Source organism: Chelonoidis abingdonii, chromosome 1 (assembly GCF_003597395.2).
Source record: "Chelonoidis abingdonii isolate Lonesome George chromosome 1, CheloAbing_2.0, whole genome shotgun sequence".
Classification (NCBI taxonomy): Eukaryota; Metazoa; Chordata; order Testudines; family Testudinidae; genus Chelonoidis; species Chelonoidis abingdonii.
In genome coordinates this window covers 146,899,483-146,924,346 of record NC_133769.1, presented here as the reverse complement: position 1 = coordinate 146,924,346, position 24,864 = coordinate 146,899,483, and the positions used below count along the sequence as shown (strand labels likewise).

The 24,864-nt window shown below is 39.6% G+C and overlaps 1 protein-coding gene across 1 annotated transcript; it reads right to left on the bottom strand.

Annotated features, from left to right (window-relative positions):
• Nucleotides 1-10,730: 10,730 nt before the first annotated feature.
• LOC116837070 (natural killer cells antigen CD94-like) lies at nucleotides 10,731-22,107 on the bottom strand. Its single transcript, XM_075062604.1, has 7 exons — nucleotides 22,014-22,107; nucleotides 16,754-16,849; nucleotides 16,455-16,553; nucleotides 14,488-14,556; nucleotides 13,830-13,978; nucleotides 12,653-12,756; nucleotides 10,731-10,881 (listed from the first exon to the last, which is right to left on the bottom strand). Exons 1-7 carry the CDS (start codon nucleotides 22,105-22,107, stop codon nucleotides 10,731-10,733), a joined length of 762 nt encoding a protein of 253 aa, XP_074918705.1.
• Between the last annotated feature and the right edge of the window lie 2,757 nt (nucleotides 22,108-24,864).

The following is a 24,864-nucleotide window of genomic DNA, read 5'->3' as shown; positions in this document are numbered from 1 at the left end:
GTCATCGTACGTCAGTCCCTTTTGATGCCCTTTCCTAGCGTGTAAATGTCCAGAGAGTCTGACTATCTGTTACAAGAGATACATCAGCAGCCTATAGGGGAAATATTAATTTTGTTTGAAGATTTTGGTTAAAGCCACAAAAGAAGTGCCAGATTTCTGCTGCTATTTTGAGATGCTCTGCCTTTACACAATGCACTCAAAACAAAAAGAGTTTTGATTCTAAGAGTTAAGGTGACTGAGATACAATTATCATACCTTTTTTATGCTCATATATCTTCTTCTAAAATCCATGCACTTTCTATGTGTGCTTAAAATATTACTGGAACTGAACAATTACAGGTGGGAAAAGATAATGACATCCTTGTATTTTAGTGTCTTTCAGCAGTTTTCCCCCAGCTGTATGGATTCTCTGTTTCCATCTCTAATAATCAGTCATTTGTAGCAGTTTCTGTGGTGCACAACTTTCACAGTGTAATAGTTTACCATTTCATCCCACCTAGCAGAAAATTGCCTCCCACCAAACAGCAGCAGCTCAGCCTCTCACACATTTTCTAGTGTTTGTGTTATCTTCAAAGCAGAATGTCTACTAAACCAACATGTTTTAATCTAGAGCCAGTGGTGTGCTGGGGGCTCTAATATATTCCCTGGAACCCCTTGTTAAAATTCTGCCACAAGATTAAAAGGGAAATGGGGATGCTTTCCCTGCCTCTGGTAGACCTCATCGCCTCTCTGGATGATGTTAATTTATCCCTGACAGGGACAATTTACCATATTCCTGAAAGCTCCTAAAAATTAGAGGTAGTCAATTAAAAATATATATATATTTATGTTTGTCCAAAAAATGGGGTTTTGATTACTGACGTTTTTCATGGAAAAATATTTTGTAATTTTTTTTCATTTTACAAAATTATTTAAAAAATATGTCAAAAGACAGTTTTTTTTAAATTTTCAAAATTTTACATATTGAAATTGTGGGGAAAGTTCTTTCTTTCTTTCTTTCTTTCTTTCTTTCTGTTCCTCAGGGAGAAAGCAAGAAAAAGAAACATTTATTTCATTATTTCCCTCATTTTTTCTACTTCTTTCCTTTGTCTATTTGAAAGCAGTAAAAAAGAGGGAGAGAATTGAGTTCTCTGATCCAATAGGTTGTAAAAATACTTTGAAATGAAAATATTTCTGTTTTTGGAATGGACCACATTATACCAAATGGAAGATATTTTCCAACAATTTCCTTGGTTGCAAAATCTTGGCATGGTTTTCTGGACAAAGTCTTGATTGTCCTCTCAGATTTCAGAAACAAAAGACTATGTTATAGTATGTAGCATATGCTGTCAGTGTATACTGATAGTTATCATGAATAAATTGTGAACATTCCCAGCAAATGAAGATTTTATGTTTGTTTCTTTCCTTAATTGTGGATACAAGAATATTTTTTTCAATGGGATGATAAATTAATGGATTCTCTGGTTCCTCATCCTTCCTGTATGAAAGGATATGCTTCCTGGCACATGGACCATATTAAAGGTTCAGTGTGAAATTTGAGTAGAAAGTCCTTTGTTAAAACATTGACAACAATTCTTGGGCTACACTAATTACAAATCCAAAGATTTTCTCCCTTACAGGGGGTGATTTGAAGAGTAAAAATGTGAAATTGGTCAAGTGACTACTCTGTACAGAGAATGTGCTTTCAGATTCCTGTAAACAGCTGTGCCATCTGCCAAAACCCAGCGTTCATTGACTACCTTGCAGGATAGACTGATCCAGTGATAAAATGTGTCAGTAATTTTATGAAATCCTGTATAGAAAGGAAACTCAATCATTTAACCATCATACACATGATTCTGCCACCTTCTCAATGTATGAACAGAAAGGAAGAGAAATTGTGTGGGAAGTTCTGGCCTGCACTTGGCAGAGTCTTCCTTCGACAATTAAATTTCTTTTTTTTATCTGGGCAAATTTACCTATAAAATCAGTAGAAATTTAAATAATTTTCATCTCAATTTAACCCCCTTTCTTCCCTTGAGGTCTACTTCACAGCTCAACCACCACCCTTTTAGTATCTGTTAATAAATATTAATGCCTCTATTCATTTTCTTTCTGTATATTTGATTTATTTATATATTAGCAATAGTATATTGAATTCTAAGGCCCAGAATACTAACCCTTGACCTATAAGTAACCTCTTTTAGGAATTCTATGTGTTAGAGTGTATTTAATAATCCTGGTTGCCTCTGTGTCCATAGAACTCCAGATAGTCCAGGAAAACTTTTCCTTAAATATATAACGCTTATATAAGCATATATATAACCTAGGTAACTGATCTGGGATAATTGTCACAGCAGATAGAGAGGAATGATTATGGGGGAAGAAGGACCCACTGTAATATATTATACTGAAGAACTGTTGGTCCTCTCAGCAGTAAATAATGATGTTTTTACATAAATCTGGTGAACTGAGAATGTACAGAAATAAAATCAGAACATATGTTTCTTTTGAAATAGGGTTTTCTTTGTTTGCAAAACCTATATAGTGACACTGGCATGGGAGCTCAGTCCAGGAATGAATCTGATGCGTCCCTCCAGTTACAGTCAAGAAGAGACATAGAGCCAGGTCTTTATCATATAATCACATAAAGGGAGTAATGTATCTATTCTTTCTGTATTCTGCATAGAGATGAACTAATCTCTGACAATCTTTGACCCAAACATAACTCATTCCTCTTCTTGTTTCTTTCTAAATCTCTTAAAGAGTGTCTCCCTGTTAGGAATATGATTACACAAAATGGCGAGGAGAAGGATCTCACTCACAACTTTTAGCCCAGTGATTAGGGTCCTGACCTTGGATGTGGGAGACCCCAGGTTGAAGTTGAGGTTCCTCAATATCACTTCTTGAATCTGTTTCACTGTGAATAAATAATGAGAAAGTCATTGGCCCAGAGAGAGGAAGTGAGCCTGGGAATGATTATGTAGCCTGGTGATTTGAGCCCTCACCTAGGGGGAGGGACACCAAGGATCCAATTTCCCTGCTCCAATATTTTTTTTAAATTATGTATCTGGAGAGGAACAGTTTCATCTGGAGACACTGAGGGAGCCCAGCTTCACAATAGCCCAGAGGTAAGAATACTCTGAGAGGTACCAGACCTCTGTTCAAATCACTTCTCCCTCTCAGGCAGAGGGGGGACTTGAACTGTGGGTCTCCCACACCCCCAGTGAGTACCCTAACCACTAGGCTAATAGTTACAAGGGAAGTGCAGTTGCCTAACTTCGAGAGAGGGTTTGCAGCTGAGAATCCCAAGCACAGGAAGTTGCCTCCCTCCAACCCCAATTTAAGCACCTATCTCAGAGAAGGGCAGGGCTTAGCACATACCCCTTGGCTTGCTATCTCTCAATGGCTAGCTTTCATGAGGAACTGCTTAGTACACTTGATTTGTGAATCCTATATCTCCCCATTCACTGTATAGGGAGCCGAGGCACCTAACCCAGTGATTCTCCAGGGAATTAAGAATTAGGAACAGTGTGCTCAGTATCATCACACCTAAGTTTTGTTGTTACTCTAGTCCAGGGGTAGGCAACCTATGGCACACGTGGTGAAGGCAGCGCATGAAATGATTTTCAGTGTCACTCGTCCTGGCCACCGGTCTGGGGGGCTCTGCATTTTAATTTAATTTTAAATGAAGCTTCTTAAATATTTAAAAAACCTTATTTACTTTACATACAATAATAGTTTAGTTATATATTATAGACATAGAAAAAGACCTTCTAAAAACGTTAAAATATATTACTGGCACGTGAAATCTTAAATTAGAGTGAATAAATGAAGACTCAGCACACTGCTTCTGAAAAGTTGCCGACCCCTGCTCTAGTCTCTAGTGACCTAATGAATGAATTGTGATTCACACTCGCACATAGAGAACTCTTGTGAGAACTGGCCCTACCAATTTATTCTGACTGTGAGCTCAACTATAAAAGTGTATGAAAGTTCATAAGATGACACAATAACTTATAATGAAAATGTGGATGGGAAAAGGTATGAAAAGGAGACAGAACGACTGAATTAGTCTAAACAAACATGCCTCCTGATATAATTCAAAGACTGTGTTCAGATCATGGCTGGTAAATAAGAAAATGTGGGCCTGGAAATTAATGAACCAAAATTGGTGTGTCAAATATTAGGGGAAAATGAGGAAGAACAGACAGAGACTACTGGAGCAAGCTACACCATCATGGCTTCCACTGCCAGTTTCTTCTTTGATCCTGGCCCTTTTTCATCCTAATCGTGAGAGACTTCAGAGCCATTAGTGATCTTTGAGAACTAGTGGAGGATGGAAGAAATCCCAGAAGACTGGAAAAGGGCAAATGTAGTACCTTTCTATAAAAAGAGGAATAAGGACAACCCAGGGAATTATAGACTAGTCAGCTTAACTTCCGTACTCAGAAAGGTAATGAAGCAATATTCAAACAATCAATCTGTAAGCACCTAGAAGATAATAAGGTGATAAGTAACATTCAACATTGGTTTGTCATTAAAAAGTCACGTCATGCCAACCTAATATCCTGCTTTGACAAGATAGCAAACTTTGTGGATGGGGGGAAGCAGTAGATGTGAGATTTCTTGACTTCAGTAGCATGTTTGATACTGTCTCACATGACCTTCTCATAAACAAACTAGGGAAATATAGACTACACAAATCTATTATAAGGTTGGTGCACAACTGGATGCAAAACTATACTCGAACAGTAGTTATCAATGGTTCAAAGTCAAATTGGAAGGGCATATCAAGCGGGGTCCCACAGGGAGCTGTCCCAGGTCCAATTCTATTCTATAGCTTCATAAATTATTTGGATAATGGCATAGAGAGTACAATTATAAAGTTTGTGGACAACACCAAGTTGGGAGGCAAGTGCTTTGGAGGACAGGATTAGAATTCAAAATGATGTTGACTGGAGAAATGGTCTGAAATAAATAGGATGAAATTCAATAAGGACTCATGGAAAGTACTCCACTTAGGAAGAAATAATCAGTTGCACAAATGCAAAATGGAAAATGACTGCCTAGGAAGAAGTGTTGAAGAAAAGGATCTAGGAGTTATAGTGGATCACAAACTAAACATGAGTCAATGTAATACTGTTGCAAAAAAAGCTAACGTCAATCTGGGATGTATTAGCTGGAGTGTTGAAAGCAAGGCAGAAGAAATAATTCTTCACTCAACTCAGCACTGACAAGGCCTCAACTGGTATACTGTGTCAAGTTCTGGGCACCACACTTCTGGAAATTGGAGAAAGTCCAGAGGAGGGCAACAAAATGTATATACATCTAGAAAATATGACCTATGAAGAAAGATTGAATAAAAAATTATTTTGTTTAGTCTGCAGAAGTACATAAAAGATTTTATAAAGAGAAGGGGGATAAATTGTTCTCCTTAACCACTGAGGATAGTGCAGGAAAGAATGGGCTTAAATTGCAACAAGGAAGATTTAGGTTAGACATTAGGAAAATCCTCTTTACTGTAACATGTTACCTAGGGAGGTTGTGGAATCTCTGGAAATTTTAAAGAACAGGTCAGACAAACACCTTAGTCCTGACTGCGTGGAGGGGACTGGACTAGGTGACCCATGAAGATCCTTTTCAGTAATACTTTCTCTTTTGGGGTCAAAATGACTTTTTGTTTTGAAATTTAAGTTAATTGTAGTAAAAATACAAAATAAACATCTTAAAATGTCTTAATGAAAGATTTCCATTGACCCAGTATTTTAGGTTTTTGGTTTGCATAATATTAGAGATTTTGACTTTTCATCCTGATTGGGGTGAGAAATAGTGAAAATTCTCAGAAGACAGGAAAAGGTTTCCTGCCTAGCTTCACTCTTAATTGGGTTACAGAGCATCCCTCTCTATACCTGGGCATTAAGGATTCAGCATGCTGGACCACTGCTGTGGATGGAGGTATGTGTGCCTCTCTTCCCCCCCCCCACCACCATGAGGGCTCTTGAATGGCCTCTTTGTTGTAATCCAGGTTTTGTCTCTTACCAGATACAAGTGTTGGTTTTATCTGAATGCAGCATTTGTTTCTGGGGTTAATTCCTGCCTCCTCAAAGCCTGAGAAAGGAAACTGGAGTTGGACCTTGTGAGAGGCAAGTAGGGTTCTCTTAGGCATACGGTTTGGGACTTGGGACCAATGTAATGAACCTGGGATGCCTCCACCACAACAGTGTGTGTTCCTCTTCCATAACAGGCTGAGGTAACTCTGAGAACAAAATGGCTGCTCTTGCTGAAGAAAGGCAGAATTCTTAGAAATTTTAAGGTTCAATACCCAGGAAAAAATGGCATCACAAGTTCATGGCTAAATATACCACAGTTTGGGCTAGTGAGAGCACAGTAAGGGTGCTCTGATTGGCTCTTCACCAGAATAAAGGTGAGTGGCTTATCAAATGAAGTTGCTGTTGCTCATTCTGAGTACCTAAGTCCTTCTGTGATTGCAACAAAATATTTGAAAATGACTATAAATGGCAATAACAATAAATGTGATATATTAGGCCAGGGCCAGGAATTAATACAAGAGTTATCTTGGTGTTTAGGAATCAGGATACACTAGCAAATGATTTTCATGGTTTTTTCATCCTTCTTCTGCCAGTGCAGTGGGTGCTGAGTGAACAGCTTTCTTCTCACATATACAGGGGTTTGGCTCAGCACAAGAATTGGACTTGGTCCTCTACTGAAGAGTACCATGTTAGGTGACTGTAAACCTAGGAAGGAAAGGCATAATTTACTGCCTGCCAGTGACATGTACGAATCCCCAGCAGTGGTACTCATTGTTCAGTTAGTAGGGCAGCAGGTGGGAGTGATGGGCACAGTTTCTAAAACAATTTGTGAATGAATCTAATGTTCATGAAAATCAAGACAAAAAAGTGTTGGAAAAAATTGGGCTGGGTATAGACAGCTTCCTATCACAGCTCTGCCAATATCCCTGACTCTGGAGCTGTACCACGCCCTGATACTCCAGCCCAGGGCTCCCTGGCCAACAACTTTATGAATGCATCTCATCCCATTCTCTTGCATAACAGAGATCTCATTTTCATCCGGTTGTCCTGTAGGAATAATAAGATGAGGAAAAATACTAAAAGATATGCAGTGAAGAGGGGCAGGCATGCCAGGGGAAGCAACGTGCTCCAACCTAAGGAAAGAAACAAATTGTGATGGAGTGGGGTGGACCAGTGTGTGTGTGTGTGTGTAGGAGCCCCAGATAAAAAATTGTGCCCACCTGAAAACCGTCTCTCCAGTGCTTCTCAGGGCTGCGGTATAACAGCCATGTTACAACTCTGTGCTTGCACAACACAAACAACTAGCTCAAACAGAAGGAAACAGCTTCTGCTACTGAGAGGCAGGTTTTTACAGGTTGCCGGTGAGAGCTGTGCCATCATACCACACTCAGGGCTCATTGGCTGTCTTATGGGATATAATAGTGATATCTAAAATAATGACTGGTGTGGAGAAAGTGAATAAGGAAGTGTTATTTACTCCTTCACATAACACAAGAACCAGGGGTCACCCAATGAAATTAATAGGTAGCAGGTTTAAAACAAACAAAAGGAAGTAGTTCTTCAGACAAACCAAAGTCAACCTGTGGAACTTGTTGCTGAAGAAGATATAACTGGTCCTGGAGGATAAGTTCATCAATGGCTATTAGCCACGGTGGTCAAGATGTAACCCCATGCTCTGGTTGCCCCCAGCCTCTGCATGCCAGAAGCTGTTCTGTTCATTCTCTTTGAAGTACCTAGCATTGGCTACTGTTGGAAGACAAGATATTGATCTAGATGGGCCACTGGTCTGACACAGTATGGCCATTCTTATGTTAATATATTTTATTCTTATGTTCTTATCAAAATCTCTTAGTTTCTAGGGCCTTTCTGTAGTGTTTTCTCTACTTCCTTAGATTCTGAGATTTGATGTAGAAATAAACAGCAAACAAGCACACTAGAAAGCGCCATCTGAAGAGACATGCTCTTACAGTGGTATGGAGGAAACTAACCAGCTCTTTGGGGCATGTTCCATGCAAACAAGATATACCTGCAAGGCTTGTTCAGCCTGGAGGAGGAGGTGCTTACAAGGGGGAATTTACCACAGGAAGGGGTGATGAATAGAAAGAAGGCAGCTCCTCCCAGGGCTGCTGGTAACAGAGGTAGTCCAGCTGAGGAGGAGACAGTTGCAAGACACACTGCTCCTGTAGCCCCCTGACTAACAGTAAGGCAATACACTTGAAGAAGAGGGGTAGATGGTAAACCACTGAAAGAGGCATTTGGGGAGACTAAGCCCTTATAACTGAATACAGGGGAGGAGACAGGGTAAACAATGGGTAGTGGGACCTGGGGCGGTCTAGAGTGCCCCACCCCTCACCCCGCTAGAGGGTGAGATTATATTTTCTTCCATGGTGCAGAGCTTTCAAGGTGTTACTGATACTGCTAACCTGTTAACCTCACCTTGCAGGAAGCTGGCTGTGCTTAAACATCAACAGCTCAGAGTAACAGCTCAGTTATTCACGCACAACATCTCATGACTTCAGGCTGCTCTAACTTGCACTAGGCTGTTTTCACACTAAACAACTGAACTGTTTGCTATTGAATAGGTTAGGATTGGTTTAAGTGCATCCACTCTAGCCATACTGATTCATCCATACATAATAGCATTGTGGTAAACCCTTTCAAATACAAAAGTTTCTTGGTACCTTGCCACATTCCCAACACAACTTCTGAAAGATATGGATTTTTGGAGATTTTTGAAATGTCACCACTGAGGACTGGTTGAACCATCCAGGTCACACAAACTTGCTGCAGACTAAAATGGGTCAAGAGAATAACACAGCATTAAACACTGCAGAAAGCAAGTCTACTTCAACTGGTATTTGTCATGCATTTGAAGTGCTTTTGTGAGTGGACACAAGACAATTAACATATTAGGGGGACCACAGTACATGGTTTCTACCATGGTACATTTCTCTAGTGTAGAGAAGAGTGAGGTGACTGGATCATGAGCAGTGGAACCATCTTGTGTAACAGGGACATCTTTGTACCAAGCACAGAGTGCGGGAGTTAGAGTATGAGACAAACTCCTCAAAGTGCATCCTGAAAGCTCAGCCTTAGGAATAGAGGTCTTCTCAGATGCGTGTGTCAGGGATACATTATCTTCAACCTTGGAAAGATGGAGTTCTTGCTGGTGGACTGGAACTCCTTATGGTTTTTCTTCTTCTGTCACACTATGTATTGTAGGGGCTCATTCAGAGATGAGATTAAGAATTTTGGCATCACTTTTGACTATGGACATCCTTGCATTAAATGTGGTACAAAAGTGGGTTTCCGTCCCCTTACACACAGTTTTACAATTTTTACAAAAGCACTCTTAATTATCCTATTCTGACAGCAGCAATCTCTATCCTTATCAGTACATGATCTCACAGCAGGACTTCTTCATATCTCTCAACTTGTCCTTGATCCATCTGTTGTTCTGTTTATTGGTTTGAGAGGTTGGGGCCATATTACATATTGCATTATATTTTTTACATTGGCTGCCTATTTTGTAAGAGGCTGTCATTAAACTAGCCTTACTGAGTTTTGAAGCTCTAGTTATTTTTCAGAGCTCCTCCTTCAGCCCACCCTGATGGGTATTTGTACTCTAATTAAACAAGCCCTTCAGGAATCCCACTGCCATCATGTCTTAGCTCTTAAATAACATGGCAATAGACACCAAAGGAGACAGAAAAAGTATATACGACAGATAATTATGATTTTGCTTTGATGGATCCTGTGGCATGGAACTTATTTCACTTTGATATCCATTTCAGTTAGTTAGTTCTACTGAACTTCTAAACAACACTTTAAACTGATTTCCCCAGAAATGTGTTTTCAGTGAGACTATTGGTATCTTTGTATTCTAATGCATTTGTCTGTGCTCTTTTTCTGTGTTTGGATGAAGTATAACAAAGGAAGCAAAAAGGAAATAACTAAATTAGACGTTTAAAAATATTTCAACTCTTCTCATCTCTAGAGACATATTATTATCAGTAGCACAGATAGTAGTTATTTGTAAATTATTTGTACCAGACATTAAACAAATTTCTGCCATGTGAACATCTCTTTTCACTTTCAGGTGACATTGTAAATAAGAAGCAGACAGCATTATCTCCTGCAAATGTAAACAAACTTGTTTGTCTTATCGACTGGCCAAACAAGAAGTAGGACTGAGTGGACTTGTAGGCTCCAAAGCTTTTGTTGTTTTATTTTTGAGTTCAGTTTTGTAACAAAAAATCTGCATTTTTATGTTATACTTTCATGATAAAGAGATTGCACTTCAGTTCTTGTATGAGGTGAATTGAAAAATACTATTTCTTTTGTTAATCTTTTTATAGTACAAACATTTGTAATAAAATATAATATACAGTGAGTACTGTACACTTCATATTCTGTGTTGTAACTGATATCAATATATTTGAAAATATAGAAAAAATCCAAAAATATTTAAATAAATGGTATTCTGTTATTGTTTAACAATGCAATTAAAACTGTGGTTAATTGCTATTAATTTTTTAATCAAGTTAATTTGATTTAATTGCTTGAGTTAACTATGATTAATTGACAGCCTTATTTACAATATAAAGACAACTTCTGAAGAGAAAAGTAAAGGGCACGCATTTCTCCTATGCATTTATAAGAGGACAGTGATTGCCCAGGATAAAATTCTCATGGTTTTCAAGTTCCATTGTGTGATATGTCAGGTTTCACCAAAAGAGCTGACTGCTCACAAATATAGCGCTTTTTATCTTTGCAGTCATCAGAGAAGAGCCCTCCACCTCTGACAACTGCACAGTCCCCATCCATGTATCCTTTCTTTACTGGAAACCTAAAATGGGTGGAGGAGGGAGGGAGTTATTTTGGCCATTCTAGTTACAGATACATCACAATTTTAGTTTTTTCTAAGGTGCTAAATCACTCTGGAATCTGAGTGCCATAATATATGGCATTGCCTAATAACAGAACAATTGTGGAGAAGCAGAGGGACATTTTAAAAAGATTAATTAGTAAATTTGATGGTTATCAATATAAGAGAATAACTACATTGGCTAGGCAGGAATAGTGCACAAGATACTGTGTAAACTTTCTGTATAACTCTAGAAATGCACCTCTGACAGGACACATAACCTCCTGTCTTCATTTTTCAGTTCTTAGGGGAACAAGGAACTGATAGGGAGGCTGCCGGTCCACCCTGGTTCCAAGCCCTCACCAGGTAGCTACAATAGGCTTTTCTTTCTTCAAGCAGTGGAAAAAGCAGGTGACTTCCAAACAATGTTCTAAGGGATCATTGCACAACTTTAAAGGAGCATGTTCTCTAACTGATCGGCAATGTAACAACGAGACAACCGTTAACCAGGACGACTTTAAGTGAGGAGTTACTGTAGTTTCAATAGCAGATGAATCCTGAGAAATCAAAGATCCAGTTTTAATGTAAATGTCCAATTGTAAAATTGAATGAAGGGAAGGGAAATCTAGATTATATCTGTAAATGAGACAGCAGTGCAATTTTATCTATGTAAGCTGGGGAGAGAGATAGATACGCTGGAGGGTAGGGATAGGATACAGAGGGACATATTGGAGGATTGAGCCAAAAGAAATCTGATGAGGTTCAACAAGGACAAGTGCAGAGTCTTGCACGTAGAACAGAGGAATCCCCATGCACCACTACAGGCTGGGGACCGACTGGCTAAGCAGCAGTTCTGCAGAAAAGGACCTGGGAATTACAGTGGACGAGAAGCTGGATATGAATCAACAGTGTGCACCTGTTGCCAAGAAGGCTAATGGCATATTTGGCTGCATCAATAGAAGCGTTGCCGACAGATCAAGGGAAGTGAATATTCCCCTCTATTTGGCACTGGTGAGGCCACATCTGGAGTACTGCATACAGTTTTAGGTCCACCACTACAGAAAGGATGTAGACAAATTGGAGAGAATCCAGCGGAGGGCAACAAAAATTATCAGGGGGCTGGGGAACATGACTTACGAGAAGAGGTTGAGGGAACTGGGCTTGTTTAGTCTGCAGAAGAGAAGAGTGAGGGGGGATTTGATAGCAGCCTTCAACTACCTGAAGGGGGTTCCAATAAGGATGGAGCTCAGCTGTTCTCTGTGGTAGCAGATAACAGAACAAGGAGTAATCTTGTCAAGTAGCAGTGGGGGAGGTCTAGGTTGGATATTAGGAAGCATAATTTCACTAGGAGGTTGGTGAAGCACTGGATGGGTTACCTAGGGAGGTGGTGGAATCTTCATCTGGTTTTCAAGGTCTGGCTTGACAAAGCCCCGGCTGGGATGATTTAGTTGGTGTTGGTCCTGCTTTGAGCAGGCAGTTGGACTATCTGACCTCCTTAAGTCTCTTCCAACCCTAAGCTTCTACGATTCTATGATAAACTGAACAGTAGTTTTCTTTCATTAGTGACACCAAACACTGGTTGGAAAAAAGGGTAATTTGGTTCACAGCAGAGCTCTGACTCACATTATTGCCAAAATTTTTGAGCTCAGGATTTGGGATCTCCTTTGTCTTTTGCTTCATATTGGGCACCATAGAAATGCTGCAAAATAATCCTCATAGAAATGAGAAGTTTGTAGAAATGTCTGTGACTCACCAATCAGTGGAGAGAGCTGTGCCATTTCCCCACATCCAGGATCTGTAGGTCTTGCCACGTGATAATCCTATCCAGTGAAAAGTTGCCAGTGGGTTTATGAAAGCCTAATCAAGAACAAAACCAATTCATACAATTGCATTCGTTTCCCTGCTTCTTTCATGGGCAAATAGATACCAGGGATATTGTAATATGATTAACAACTCCTGATATGCTCAGGTAACCTCAGATTGGAGCAACTCTATTGGCCAAACTGATCATGTTCTTCATTTTGTCCAAGAATGTAAGTTTCAGTCTTGTAGAACTGTGTTAATAGCCTCTCCTCCCTTCCCAACCATATTTTAACACCTTTGTCTCCATCAAAACCCTCAGGAGACTGAAGAAGTTTCTACTGGAAACTGCCAGTCCTGTTCCATTGATGGACAGCCTTTTCCCAGAGGATGAGTGCACCCCCTGAGCAATCCTCTGTACTTGCTGGCTCCAGGCAGTGAAAGGCTGGACAGGGGATTCCAACCTTGATCTCTACCACAGAAGTACAAAGCAGTAATTCCTAGGACACTAACCCTGGTGCTATTGCTTTTCCTTAAACTCTGTCAGTTCTTTCAACTACTTAATTTCTTCAGTGTTGATTAATCTCTATTCACTCTCTTATCTGGAGGACATTATCTGAGCCAGAGAAAAATGTGCAGTGCAATTTTCAGCTCCATCTTATGCTACAGTAATAGCTGTCCAGATGCCCACCAGGTTACGCAAGATGCGATTTATGCAAGTTCGCACTTACAGAAAAATTCCATAAGCCGGAAATAGGATTTTCGAGTTGCATAAATTTTTGTGTAATGTACAGGTATACGTTTCTGGCTTATGCAAAATTTGAGTTATGCAAGACTTTCCGGAATGGAATGATTGTGTAAGTCAGGGGGCGTCTGTACCTTGAATATGAATATGAAAAATACAGGTGACATTGGGTTACTACATTGCAGGAGATGTATTTGATTTGAATTTAGAATTTAGTGATGATTCTAATACCGGCAGAAGTGGAGAAAGCTCAAGGTAACTAGCCTTCAAGAAAAATATATAATAAATCAAAATACCAAATGAAGCCAAATCTCATTCTCCTCAATCCTGTTTTCATTGACAAATCTTTTATTATGCAGCTCTCCAAAAGAGGAAGATACTTTACCAGCTCTTCTTTGCCTTCTATCACAAGGAGTCTGGAGCCATGAAAAGAGCAGGCCTCTCGACTCTCCAGCCAAGATTTGTATTCAGTAGAAAAGAGGTAGCATTTCTTTCCACGTTGAAACCAATGTTCTTGGCAAAGAGACTTCCATCCTTAAAAAGAAAATATAGTTTAAGTTTTCTATCACTGTTTCACTTGTACAGACATGTGAGTGTAGGATGACTTAACTACTATCCTGAGAAGGTGTAAGGTAAAGTGGGAGGTTGATGGGTTTATTTTATCGTTTCTTATTCTCTCCAGCTGATTGCTTTTCTTGCTGTACTTCTCTCTATGGCCTTTCACCATGTCACTCAGATCAGTTTAGCTTCCCTACCCTTCCCTAAGGCTCACCTCTGAATTTTGCCTAGTGAGGATATGGGGAGATTCTTTAGTAAATAGGGATAAAAAGACCAGTTTTCTAATTAACCCTCAATGTCATGATCTGTATATTATTGATCAGTGCTGCTATAGGTGTTAGGGATTGAATCTGAAATTATTTCAGTCAATAGGTAAAGCAAATATAAGAAACACTTGTTGTTTTTTTGTTTTTGTTTTTGTTTTTTTTAAGGAAATTGACCTATATCATTTCCATTCAAAACCTATGGTAGGTTTGCATTCTCACCTTGGAAAATTTCCCTTTCTGTCGTGAGGTTTCCCAGCTGTCCACATGGTGGATCAGAGACCTGAAAAACTGAAAGCCAAAATAGCATAACAATATGATGGACCACTTAAAACTAAATTTAATCATAGTGTTACAGATTAATGCGTGTGCCTTTCAGGTACATAAAGGGCCCAATTGTACTATCAGCTACTGTATATCTAATATATATTTATAATAGTATGTTATCATGTTACTATTAACACATCAGCAATTTTTAAGTAAATATTTATTTAAAAATAAACATCTTGAAATTAAAAATAAAAATTGTGTGTGGCTAAAAATTCTGACTCTATGTAGATGGTGAGAAAAATGAAATTGAAAATATCCTGGTTTCTAACCTTTTAGTCACAACAGTGATTGTTTAAATCACAAATATGTCATTTTCAAAGTTAGGCACGCAAGGAAAAATTAGAAATGTAAGAAGAAAATAGTAACTGGAATCTTTGCAAGGTAGGATGAGCAGATGTCCCAATTTTATAAGGACAGTCCCAATATTTGAGGTTTTGTCTTATATAGGAGCCTGTCATAAACAGATGGTTAAGGGTTAATGTCTCTTTTACCTGTAAAGGGTTAAGAAGCTCAGTAAACCTGGCTGACACCTGACCAGTGGACCAATAGTGGGACGAGATACTTTCAAATCTTGGTGGAGAAAGCTGTGGGTGCTTTTTTTTTTTTGTTCGTTGTTCACTTTGGGACTAAGAGGGACCAGACGTACACCCAGGCTCTCCAAATCTTCTGAATCAGTCTTTCATGTTTCAAAATTGTAAGTATAAACAGGCAAAGCAGATTAGTCTTATTTTTGTTTTCTCAACTGTGAATATTTCTTTTGCTGGAAGGATTTTACCTCTGTTTGCGTAACTTTGATCTAAGGCTAGAGAGGGGGTTTCCTCTGGGCTATATAATCTAAGTACCCGGTAAAGCATTTTCCATCCTGATTTTACAGAGATATTTTTACCTTTTCTTTCTTTAATTAAAAGCTTTTTTTAAGAACGTAATTGATTTTTCCTTGTTTTAAGACCCAAGAGGATTGGGTCTGAACTCACCAGGATTGGTGGGGGAAAGGAGGGGGATGCTTAATTCCTCCTTGTTTTAAGATCCAAGGAGTTTGGATCAGTGTAAAGCCTCTCAAGGCAACCCAGAGAGGGGAAAGTCTGGGGCGGGGGCGGGGCGGGGGGGGGGGAAGGAGAGGGGATGGTTAATTTCTTCTTGTTTTAAGATCCAAGGGGTTTGGATCTGTGTTCCCCAGGGAAGATTTTGGGAACAGAAAGTGTGCCAGACACTAAATTCTGTGCTGGTGCAGTGTACCGGACCTAAGCTAGTAATTAAGCTTAGAAGTGCTCATGCAGGTCCCCACTTTTTGTACTATAAAGTTCAAACTGGGGAAAGAAACCTTGACAGAGCCTATTATCTCTCACCCCCTGTCCTGATTTTTCACACTTGCTGTCTGGTCACCCTATTCCAAGGAAGCCAAGGAATAACTGCATTAGGCTGAGAAAATTCCAGAAGTTTCAAGCCCTGAAGCATCCTAGGAAGTCTTTTATTGCTGGCTATAGATTGCTTAATGTAGCAGATGCTGGGGGTTCAGTCCCCAGATTCCACTAGAATGTTTGTGCTTTGCGTTGAGGGCCAGGGACCTGTATGGCTCTTTGGTTCCTGGGCAAGACAGCTAGATTGTTGTTGTGATGCCAGGGGCTCTCTTGCTGCAGCTGTCCCTAGAAAATCCTGAAGAGTGAAGAAGAATGTATAGAAGCCCAGCTGGTTCCCCTGTCCTGTTCCCTAAATCTATAATTATATAATTGAAGAAGTGATTTTTCAGAAGTGCAGCACACACAATGCAATTCACACTCCGTTGATTTAAGAGGTTAGAAAAGACATATGTCAGCTCAGAATTATTTGGCCTTTTAGTGTCTTCTTTGCTCATATTTTACCTTTGGCACTCAAGAAACCCACTGCTGTCAGCAAAGCCAAGCAGAAGATCCCAAGAATCACTATAATGAGCATCCACTGAGAAGATGGAGCAGAAGAACCTAGGAGAGAGAAAAGAGAGAAATGCAGTATTAAGGAGAACATTTTAAGCCTCACAGTAGGCATAAGCCCTAACTGATTTCTTTGAAATCTTTATGAGGAGTTTTGCTTTTAATTTTCTCATACAGTTCAAGAACAGTGTTAGACTATGGACAGTTAAATAGTAGTACATACAGAGTCAACAGCTTGTAGCACACAGTACCTTTGGTCTGGGGGTTCTTAGTTCTTCGTCTCCTCTGCTGCTCAGAAGCATTATGGCATTTCAGTTCTGTGTAGGTCACCACCTCCTCATTTACTTCTAGTGGATTATAGATTAGAAATAGTGAATTCCATTCATTGCACTGACAAAGTAGACAGCTCTGATTACAGTCTATAGAGGTATAAAACTGTCACTGCAGTACGTGAGGTAGAACTTTTGTATTAAAAGGTTTTCTCCTACAGTACAATCATCTTCAGTAACCTAGCAGTGTACTGGGATCAACAAACATCTGGGAATTCTGCATATACACCTAATTACTTTTTTCTGATATCTGACTTCTATTTAGAGTCTTAACTAAAAATGTTGTTAACTTCCACTTAAAAGTTGTTCAAGTGATTAATATAACCCTTTGCATATACTTTATAATCAGAAAAGCACAGTTAAAAAGATAAGCATTAAAAGCTAGAGAAATCATCAATTAAGATAACATATCTACACAATTACCCTTATGACTTATGCATTTGGCTTATCAAAATATTGAAATGTAATATTTCATTTTATATACTTCAGCAGAATAGTAGACCAAAAGCTGGGAGACTAAGGGAGTTAGCCAGCTGACTTTGCCAGCAGAGGCAGAGAGGTTTGTGTGTGTTTCTGTTTGTTTGGGTTTTTTTTAATTGTTTCCTTAAACTTGCAGGTACTGTACAATGAAGATGACACCAAGTTGGGGGGAGTGGTGGACACGCTGGAGGGCAGGGATAGGATTCAGGGAGACTTAGACAAATTGGAGAAGTGGGCCACAAGAAACCTCATGAAGTTCAACAAGGACAAGTGCAAAGTCCTGCACTTAGGACAGAAAAACCCCATGCACTGCTACAGGCTGGGGACTGTTTGGCTAAGTAGCAGTGCTGAAGAAAAGGATCTTGGGGTTACGGTAGATGGAAAGTTGAACATGAGCCTACAGTGTGCTCTTGTAGCCAAAAAGGCTAATAGCATACTGGGCTGTATTAGTAGGAGTGTTGCCAGCAGATCGAGGGATGTGATTATTCCCCTCTATTCGGCACTGGTGAGGCCGCATCTGGAATATTGTGTCCAGTTTTGGGCGCCACACTACAAAAAGGACGTGGAACAATTGGAGAGAGTCCAGCGGAGGGCAACAAAAATGATTAGAGGACTGGAGCACATGACTTATGAAGAGAGACTGAAGGAACTGAGCTTATTTAGCCTGCAGAAGAGAAGACTAAGGGGGGATTTGATAGCAACCTTCAACTACTTGAAGGGATGCTCCAAGGAGGAGGGAGCTAGGCTGTTCTCAGTGGTGACGGAGGACAGAACAAGGAGCAATGGTTTGAAGTTGCAGTTGCGGAAGTCGAGGCTGGATATTAGAAAAAACTTTCTGACTAGGAGAGTGGTGAAGTATTGGAATGGGTTACCTAGGGAGGTGGTAGAATCTCCATCTTTAGAGCTATTTAAGGTCCGGCTAGACTGCACCCTGGCTGGGATTATTTAGGGAAAGTGGTCCTGCCTTTAGCAGGGGGTTGGACTAGATGACCTCATGAGGTCCCTTCCAACCTTTTGATTCTATGATTCTATTAGGGCATGTTTCCATCACCACTGCTCTCTGTTTGTCTACACTGTGGGGTTCCTGACCAAACAGGCAACTTAACCCTAGAGGTTTCCATGCAGGTTCTGGTCTTGACTTGCTGGAAATGGGTCTAGAATTTCACTGCCAATGAATCCAAGCAGGGGGAACAACCAGGTGTAAGAGGTGTCTGCTGGAGGAGTCCCTTGGGAAATAGGTAAAAGAGCTGTAAGTGGCTTGTCTGCCTCGCATCTGGGAGCATAACAACTTCTTCGACTGGACACAAGTGCAGACATCTGGGATGGAGGATGCTGTGACCCTCTTCCTACGACAGATGCTAGCCAACTACAGATGACTGCAGCAGCAGCAGAGGAAATGGGAGAACAGGCAGCTCTGCAAGGAGCTGAAAGACTAATTGGCCACCTTGGTCAGTAGACAGTGCTCCACCCCGCACCCTGGTTCCCTGTCAATAAATGTCAAGAACTGGTACTCTATACTGGCAACAGGAGGTGAGGAGCAGATCCCACTGGCTGAGGAGGAGGAGCCATTTGCCCCAAGGCTGGAAGCCTCACTGCCACCACACATAGGAGGAGGATACATAAGGTGCTGGTGGTCAGGAACTCTCTTCTGGAATGAAGGCATCCATCTGCCAACCTGACATGATGTCCTGGGAGGCATGCTGCCCGCTTGGTGCCTCTGTCAGAAATATAATGGAAAGTTTGCCAATGCTCATCTGTCCCTCTGAGAGCTACCCTCATGGGAAGAAAGTCTAAGGGAAGAAGGAATTCAGGTCAGCTGGCAGCTCCTCAAGGAGTCAGCATTAAAGCCACAGCTACAAACTATTCTGATGCAAAAAAAAGATAGGAACAATAGTGAGAGGCCAATATGCCTCCATCAGAAGCTCTTTAATGACCTGAAAATGAAAGAGAAATCCTACAAAAAGTGGAAACATTCAAATTGAGGAGGAGGAGTATAAAACAGCAAACGAATGTAGGGATAAAATTTAGAAAGGCTATGGCACAAAATGAGTTAAAGCTGGCAAGGGACATAAAAGGCAATAAGAAGTGGTTCTTTAAATACATGGGGAGGAAAAGAAAGACAGAGGAAACTGTAGGATCTCTACTTAGCAGGGAAGGAGAGCTAATAACTGATGACATCAAGAAATCTGATGTGCTCAATGCCTATTTTTCTTCAGTCTTCACTAAAAAGTTTCATGATGACCAGATACTCAACACAATTAATATTGACAGCCAGGGAGAAGGAATGCAAGTCAAAATAGGAAAAGAACAGACTAAAATATTTAGATAAGCTAGATGTACACAAGTTTGTCAGGGCCTGATGAAATTCATCCTAGGGTACTTAAGAAACTAGCTGAAGCAATCTTGGAACCATTAGCAATTGTCTTCAAGAACTCCGAGACGACAGGAGGGGTTTCAGAAGACTGGAGGAAGGTAAACATAGTACCCAGCTTTAAAAAGGGAACAAGGAAGAACCTGGGAATTATAGACCAATCACCCTAATTGTAATACCTGGAAAGATACCAGATCAAATTGTCAATTAATATGTAAGCACCTGGAGGATAATAGGGTTATAAGGCATAGTCAGCATTGATTTGTCAAGAACAAATCATGCCTCACCAACTTAATTTCCTTCTTTGATAGGGTTACAGACCCAGAGAATAGGAGGCAGAAGTAGACATACCTTCATACCTTCAAAGTAGATATACCTTCATTTTAGTAAGGCTTTTAAAATACTTCTACACAACATTCTCATAAGTAAACTAGGGAAACATGGTCTAGATGGAATTACAATAAATTGGGTGCACAACTGGCTAAAAGACAATACTCAAAGAGTAGTTATCAATGGTTTACTGTCAAATTGGGAGGTTGTGTCTAGTAGCATCTTTCAGGGGTCAGTGCTGGATCTGGTTCTATTCAATATTTTCATTAATGGCTTCTATAATGGAATAGAGAGTATGCTTATAGAATTTGCAGATGACACCAATCTGGTATGGGTTGAAAGCAGTTTGAAGGACAGATTTTTAATTCAAAATGACCTCAACCAAATGGAGAATTGTTCTGAAGGGAACAAGATGAAATTCAATAAAGACAAGTGCAAAGTACTTCACTTAGGAAGGAAAAATCAAATGCACAACTGCAAATGAGGAATAACTGTCTAGGTAAGAGTACTGGTGAAAAGGATCTGGGGGCTACAGTGGACCACAAACTGAATATAAGTCATCAATATGCTGCAGCTGAAAAAAAAGGCTAATCTGATTATGAGGGAATCAACAGGAGTGTTGGGGATGTAAGACACAGGAAGTAATGGATCGCCTCTACTCAGCATTGGTGAGGCCCCAGGTGAAGTACTGTGTTCAATTCTGGACATCACAATTTAGGAAGGATGTGGACAAATTGGACAGAGTCCAGAAGACCGCAACAAAAATGATAAAAGGTTTAGAAAACCTGACCAATGGGGAAAGACTGACAAAACTGGGCATGTTTAGTTTTGAGAAAAGAAGACAGAGGGAGGACCTCTTCCAGTATCTTAAGAGTTTTTATAAAGATGAGGATGTTCAATTGTTCTCCATGTCCACTGAAGATAGGACAAGAAGTAATGGATTTAATCTGCAGCAAAGGAGATTTAGGTTGGAGATGAGGAAAAACTTTCTTACTTTAACGGTAGTTACACTCTGAAAGAGGCTTCCAAGGGAGGTCATGGGGACCCCAGCATTGGAAGCATTTAAAAAAAAAAGTTGGACAAATGACTGTCAAGGATGGGCAAGGTTTACTTGGTGCTGTCACAGCACAGAGGGCTGATCTTGATGACTTTTCAAATCCCTTCCAGCCCTACATTTTTATAATTCTAACACAAATTTAATTCTGATCTACAATACACATTTAAAAACTCATTCAACACATTTAGTGTTATTTCCTTAATTTAAAGCTTGTGCCTGCTGTCACTGAAGTCAATGGCTGTTTTAGAATTGATTTCAGAGAAACATGGCACTTGGCATTATGTTCTTCTTAATGGACATGTTTTTCTTCTTCTTCTTTTTAAAAAGGAGCATTTTTAAATGTCATCTTCTCAAAAATTAACTGATCAATGTCTTTGATGCTCACTGGAATTCTTGCACAGGTCAAGGAATCTTCTGCTGGACAGGAATGAGTTTAATGGCTCTGGGATGGTAAATAAATATAGCCAGTTAAGGATGAGTCATGACTTCATGATGTTGACTATAACAATCAGGCAAAGCAGAGAGAAACTGGTACTTTATTTGAGTATGAGTATGCTTCAGAAGGGAAAGCAGAATTCAAACATCATGTCCTTTAATCCTCCCACAATAAAGCATGTCTCCTTGTGCACGGGGCAATTCAAACAACATTCTTTGACAAGGAATGGCTTGTGAAAACATAATCACAGAACTGTGTTCCAGGGTTCTGGAGATTTAATGGTTTCTACTTCCCACTCCCAAGATACTGTGTATCATTCTTGGGGCATTTCAGTAGCTGAAAGATGTTAATAATTTACTAAAATGACTGTGCCTAACAATGAAGAAAAAGCTAATAATCTAATTAAAGTCAAGTAAAATGTGTACAGCTCACAGAAGAGATTTAATATGGATAAAAAAAGATCAGTAATAGCAGATATGATCTCAGATGTTTATAAACATACCCATACCTTTGGCCCTGGTGTTCTTTGGTCTTTGTTTCTTCTGTTGCTCAGAAGGAGAGTTAAATTTCAAGTCTACATATTTCACTGCCTGTTCACTCATTTCTGGTACTTTCTGGGATAAAAAAATTGGATTTAGTATACTGAGATGAACAATAGGATCTGATAGAAAGTGATACTTGTACTAAGAAACCACAACAGCAATCACCTTGATCTAATAGCAGAATAACTGGGTGTTTCGGAAGAACAAAGCCTCTCTCTCTTTGCACTTGGAATATGGCACATAGTTCTGAGTTCAGAAATGTCACAAGGGGCAGGGGGTCCCCTTTCCCCCTAGTTGGTTGAGGGCGAGAGGATTATGATCACTGTTTTCATTTGAGTTATTTGTCTTAGTTTGTTTGTTCCCATTCATATGTTTATGCCATGATACTTTTGAGTGCTTTATCTAGTGTAATTTTAAATGATTTTTTGCAGAGGGATTTCCACCACTGGCTTTGGGAAACTTTCTGTTTTAATTCCATTCCTTTACACCAAGTTCTATAATTTCACACCACAACCAATTTTCCTCTTTGATGATGATACACTTTCAATATTTCTTGATAGTCATCATTCATCCCCTTTTAGCCATCGTTTGCAAATTCATTACATATGTTTAGTTCTTCAAGCTTTCTTTATAAATCAATCCCCCCAGCCCCTTTAATAAAGCAAATGTCTTCTTTTCTGAATTCCTTCCAAACTGCCCACAACTTCCTGCTTCTTCTTCTTTTTTTTTTTGTAATGTGTTTATCTAAATCAGGTCAGGACAGGGACCATGACCAAAATGTTCAAAAATGGATGATAAAAATAAGGCTTCTAAGTCCATCTGAGGGTTCCTATTTATGCATCCTGGTTTTCAAAAGTGCTGAGCACCCAGTAGCAATAACAGACTTCAGAGGAGCTCAATGTTTTGAACACAAATCAGTTTTTAGGTGTATAGATATGGATTTAAGAGGCCAACTTTAGGCACTCATTTTTGAAAGTCTTGGCATATCTCCTCTCTGTGCTATACAGTTAGCTACACAGTAGATGTTCAACAAATAAATAATAAAATACTACTATTAATTAATCAAAATGGAAATGCACAGAACTGAATTCTAGGCATGCTCTCGTCAAAGCCATAGAGAGATACTCTCCTGTAGCAAAATGCACCTATCTATGCACAAAATATTATTAGCTTTTTCGCTAACATACTGAATTGCAAGACTATATCTAATCTGCTATCCACTCTCATGGCAAGTCTTCACTACAGTACTACATTTGCGCAGGTGCACTGATGCAGATGAGCTGCTGTACCATGTCTGGTGAAGACGCACTGTGCCAACAGGAGAGCGCTTTCCCGTAGGTACCATTACTCCACTTCAGTGAGAAACGTAAGCTATGTCAGTGAGAGAACGTCTCCCACCAACATAGCGCTGGCGTGGACAGCAGGAAACATGCGGTGCTCAGACAAGGGTGAGAGGGGGCTTTTTCACTTCTCTGAGCGACATAAATTAGATTGACTTAGGCTATAGTGTAGACCTGCCCTCAGTTTCCTACTTAATTGTTGCTTTCCATTTCTCCCTACCACTGAATAGCTGTGTGTTGGATTATTACAACAGACGTAATAGTTTTAATTTTACTTTCAGATCATTTTGCTAAAGTTTCCAAACTGCTTTGGGTTATCTATCGGGTCTTGTGTTTGTAATACTCCTCCATTTAGCATAATCTGAGAATGGAATTATGTAAACATACAATATATTAACAGTCTAGTTACTGCAGTTTCCAGTCTGTTTATGAAGATGATAAATAGCAAAGATCTTGCCACTAAACTCAGCCCATTTCTACTTATCATTAACCTTAGTCCACTGTACTTCAACCAGTTTTTTGTTCAGTGATAATGTTCTTATCCAAGACCTTTTGAATTAATTAACTAAGTAAGCTTTCTTGAGAAACTCTGTCAAATTCCTCACTAAAATCAGGATATTATATTTCCTGTATTTTCCAGTTTATGTTAATCTCATAGATTTGGTGTCTACAGTTATCAAGTGTACATACTGAACAAGAGATTAAAAAGATATAGATATATAAATTTCTAATGCTGTCTTGCCTAAGATTATATATCCTTTCTTAGTCCCTTAAAAATAATAATGATAAAATAATACTATATTTCATAGTGTCACTCTTAAATTTTAATCAGAAGAAAAATATTGTACAGGATGCAGAAATAACTCTATTTCAGAAGTAACTTCACTCATTTTTTTAATTATGCAGAAGCAATCACTTATACCTTTTGTAACAACTATACACCATACCAATTAAAGCTCTGGAAGAATGTGGAACTCATACCTTTGTAGCTTTTTGATAGGAGGCTGAAAGGCAGGAACTAGAGCCTGAAGTGCTGCAGATTTTTTTGTCCTTCATGAAAATCCCTTGGGGATGGGGAGAGAGACAGTTTGGTATCACCCTGTCACTGCCTTGTAAGGAGATGGACAACAGGAGCTGAGAGGGGAAGAATTATTCACTCTGCAATGCTTCATCTGAAACCGCACAGGAAGTTCTCGTTCTGCTAGTTTGAAGTGCGCTGCGCCCGCACAAAGCGCTCACAGGATCTTCTCTCTTTGTAGGTTTACGCAAGGCCTAAGGTGTTAAATTTAACCTGCTTGAGGTCAGTTAAATATTGAATTTATTAAACAAGGTTGCTTAAGAAACCAGTGATCAGCTAGTGTCTCTTCACTTCTTAAAACATGGGGTGAGATTCTTCTTTCAGTTACACTGGTGTAAACTGATGTACATTGGTGTAAACCCAATGAAACTCCATTGAAGTTAATACATTCTCTCCCTA

Bases quoted from the DNA above. Each gene is read 5' to 3' on its own strand.
- LOC116837070 (XM_075062604.1), bottom strand. From the start codon at position 22,107: ATGAGTGAACAGGCAGTGAAATATGTAGACTTGAAATTTAACTCTCCT. The intron at 16,554-16,753 runs GTACTGTGTGCT...TCTCTCTCCTAG, and splicing joins TAAGAACCCCCAGACCAAAG to GTTCTTCTGCTCCATCTTCT. The intron at 13,979-14,487 runs GTGAGAATGCAA...TTTCTTTTTAAG, and splicing joins AGAAAGGGAAATTTTCCAAG to GATGGAAGTCTCTTTGCCAA.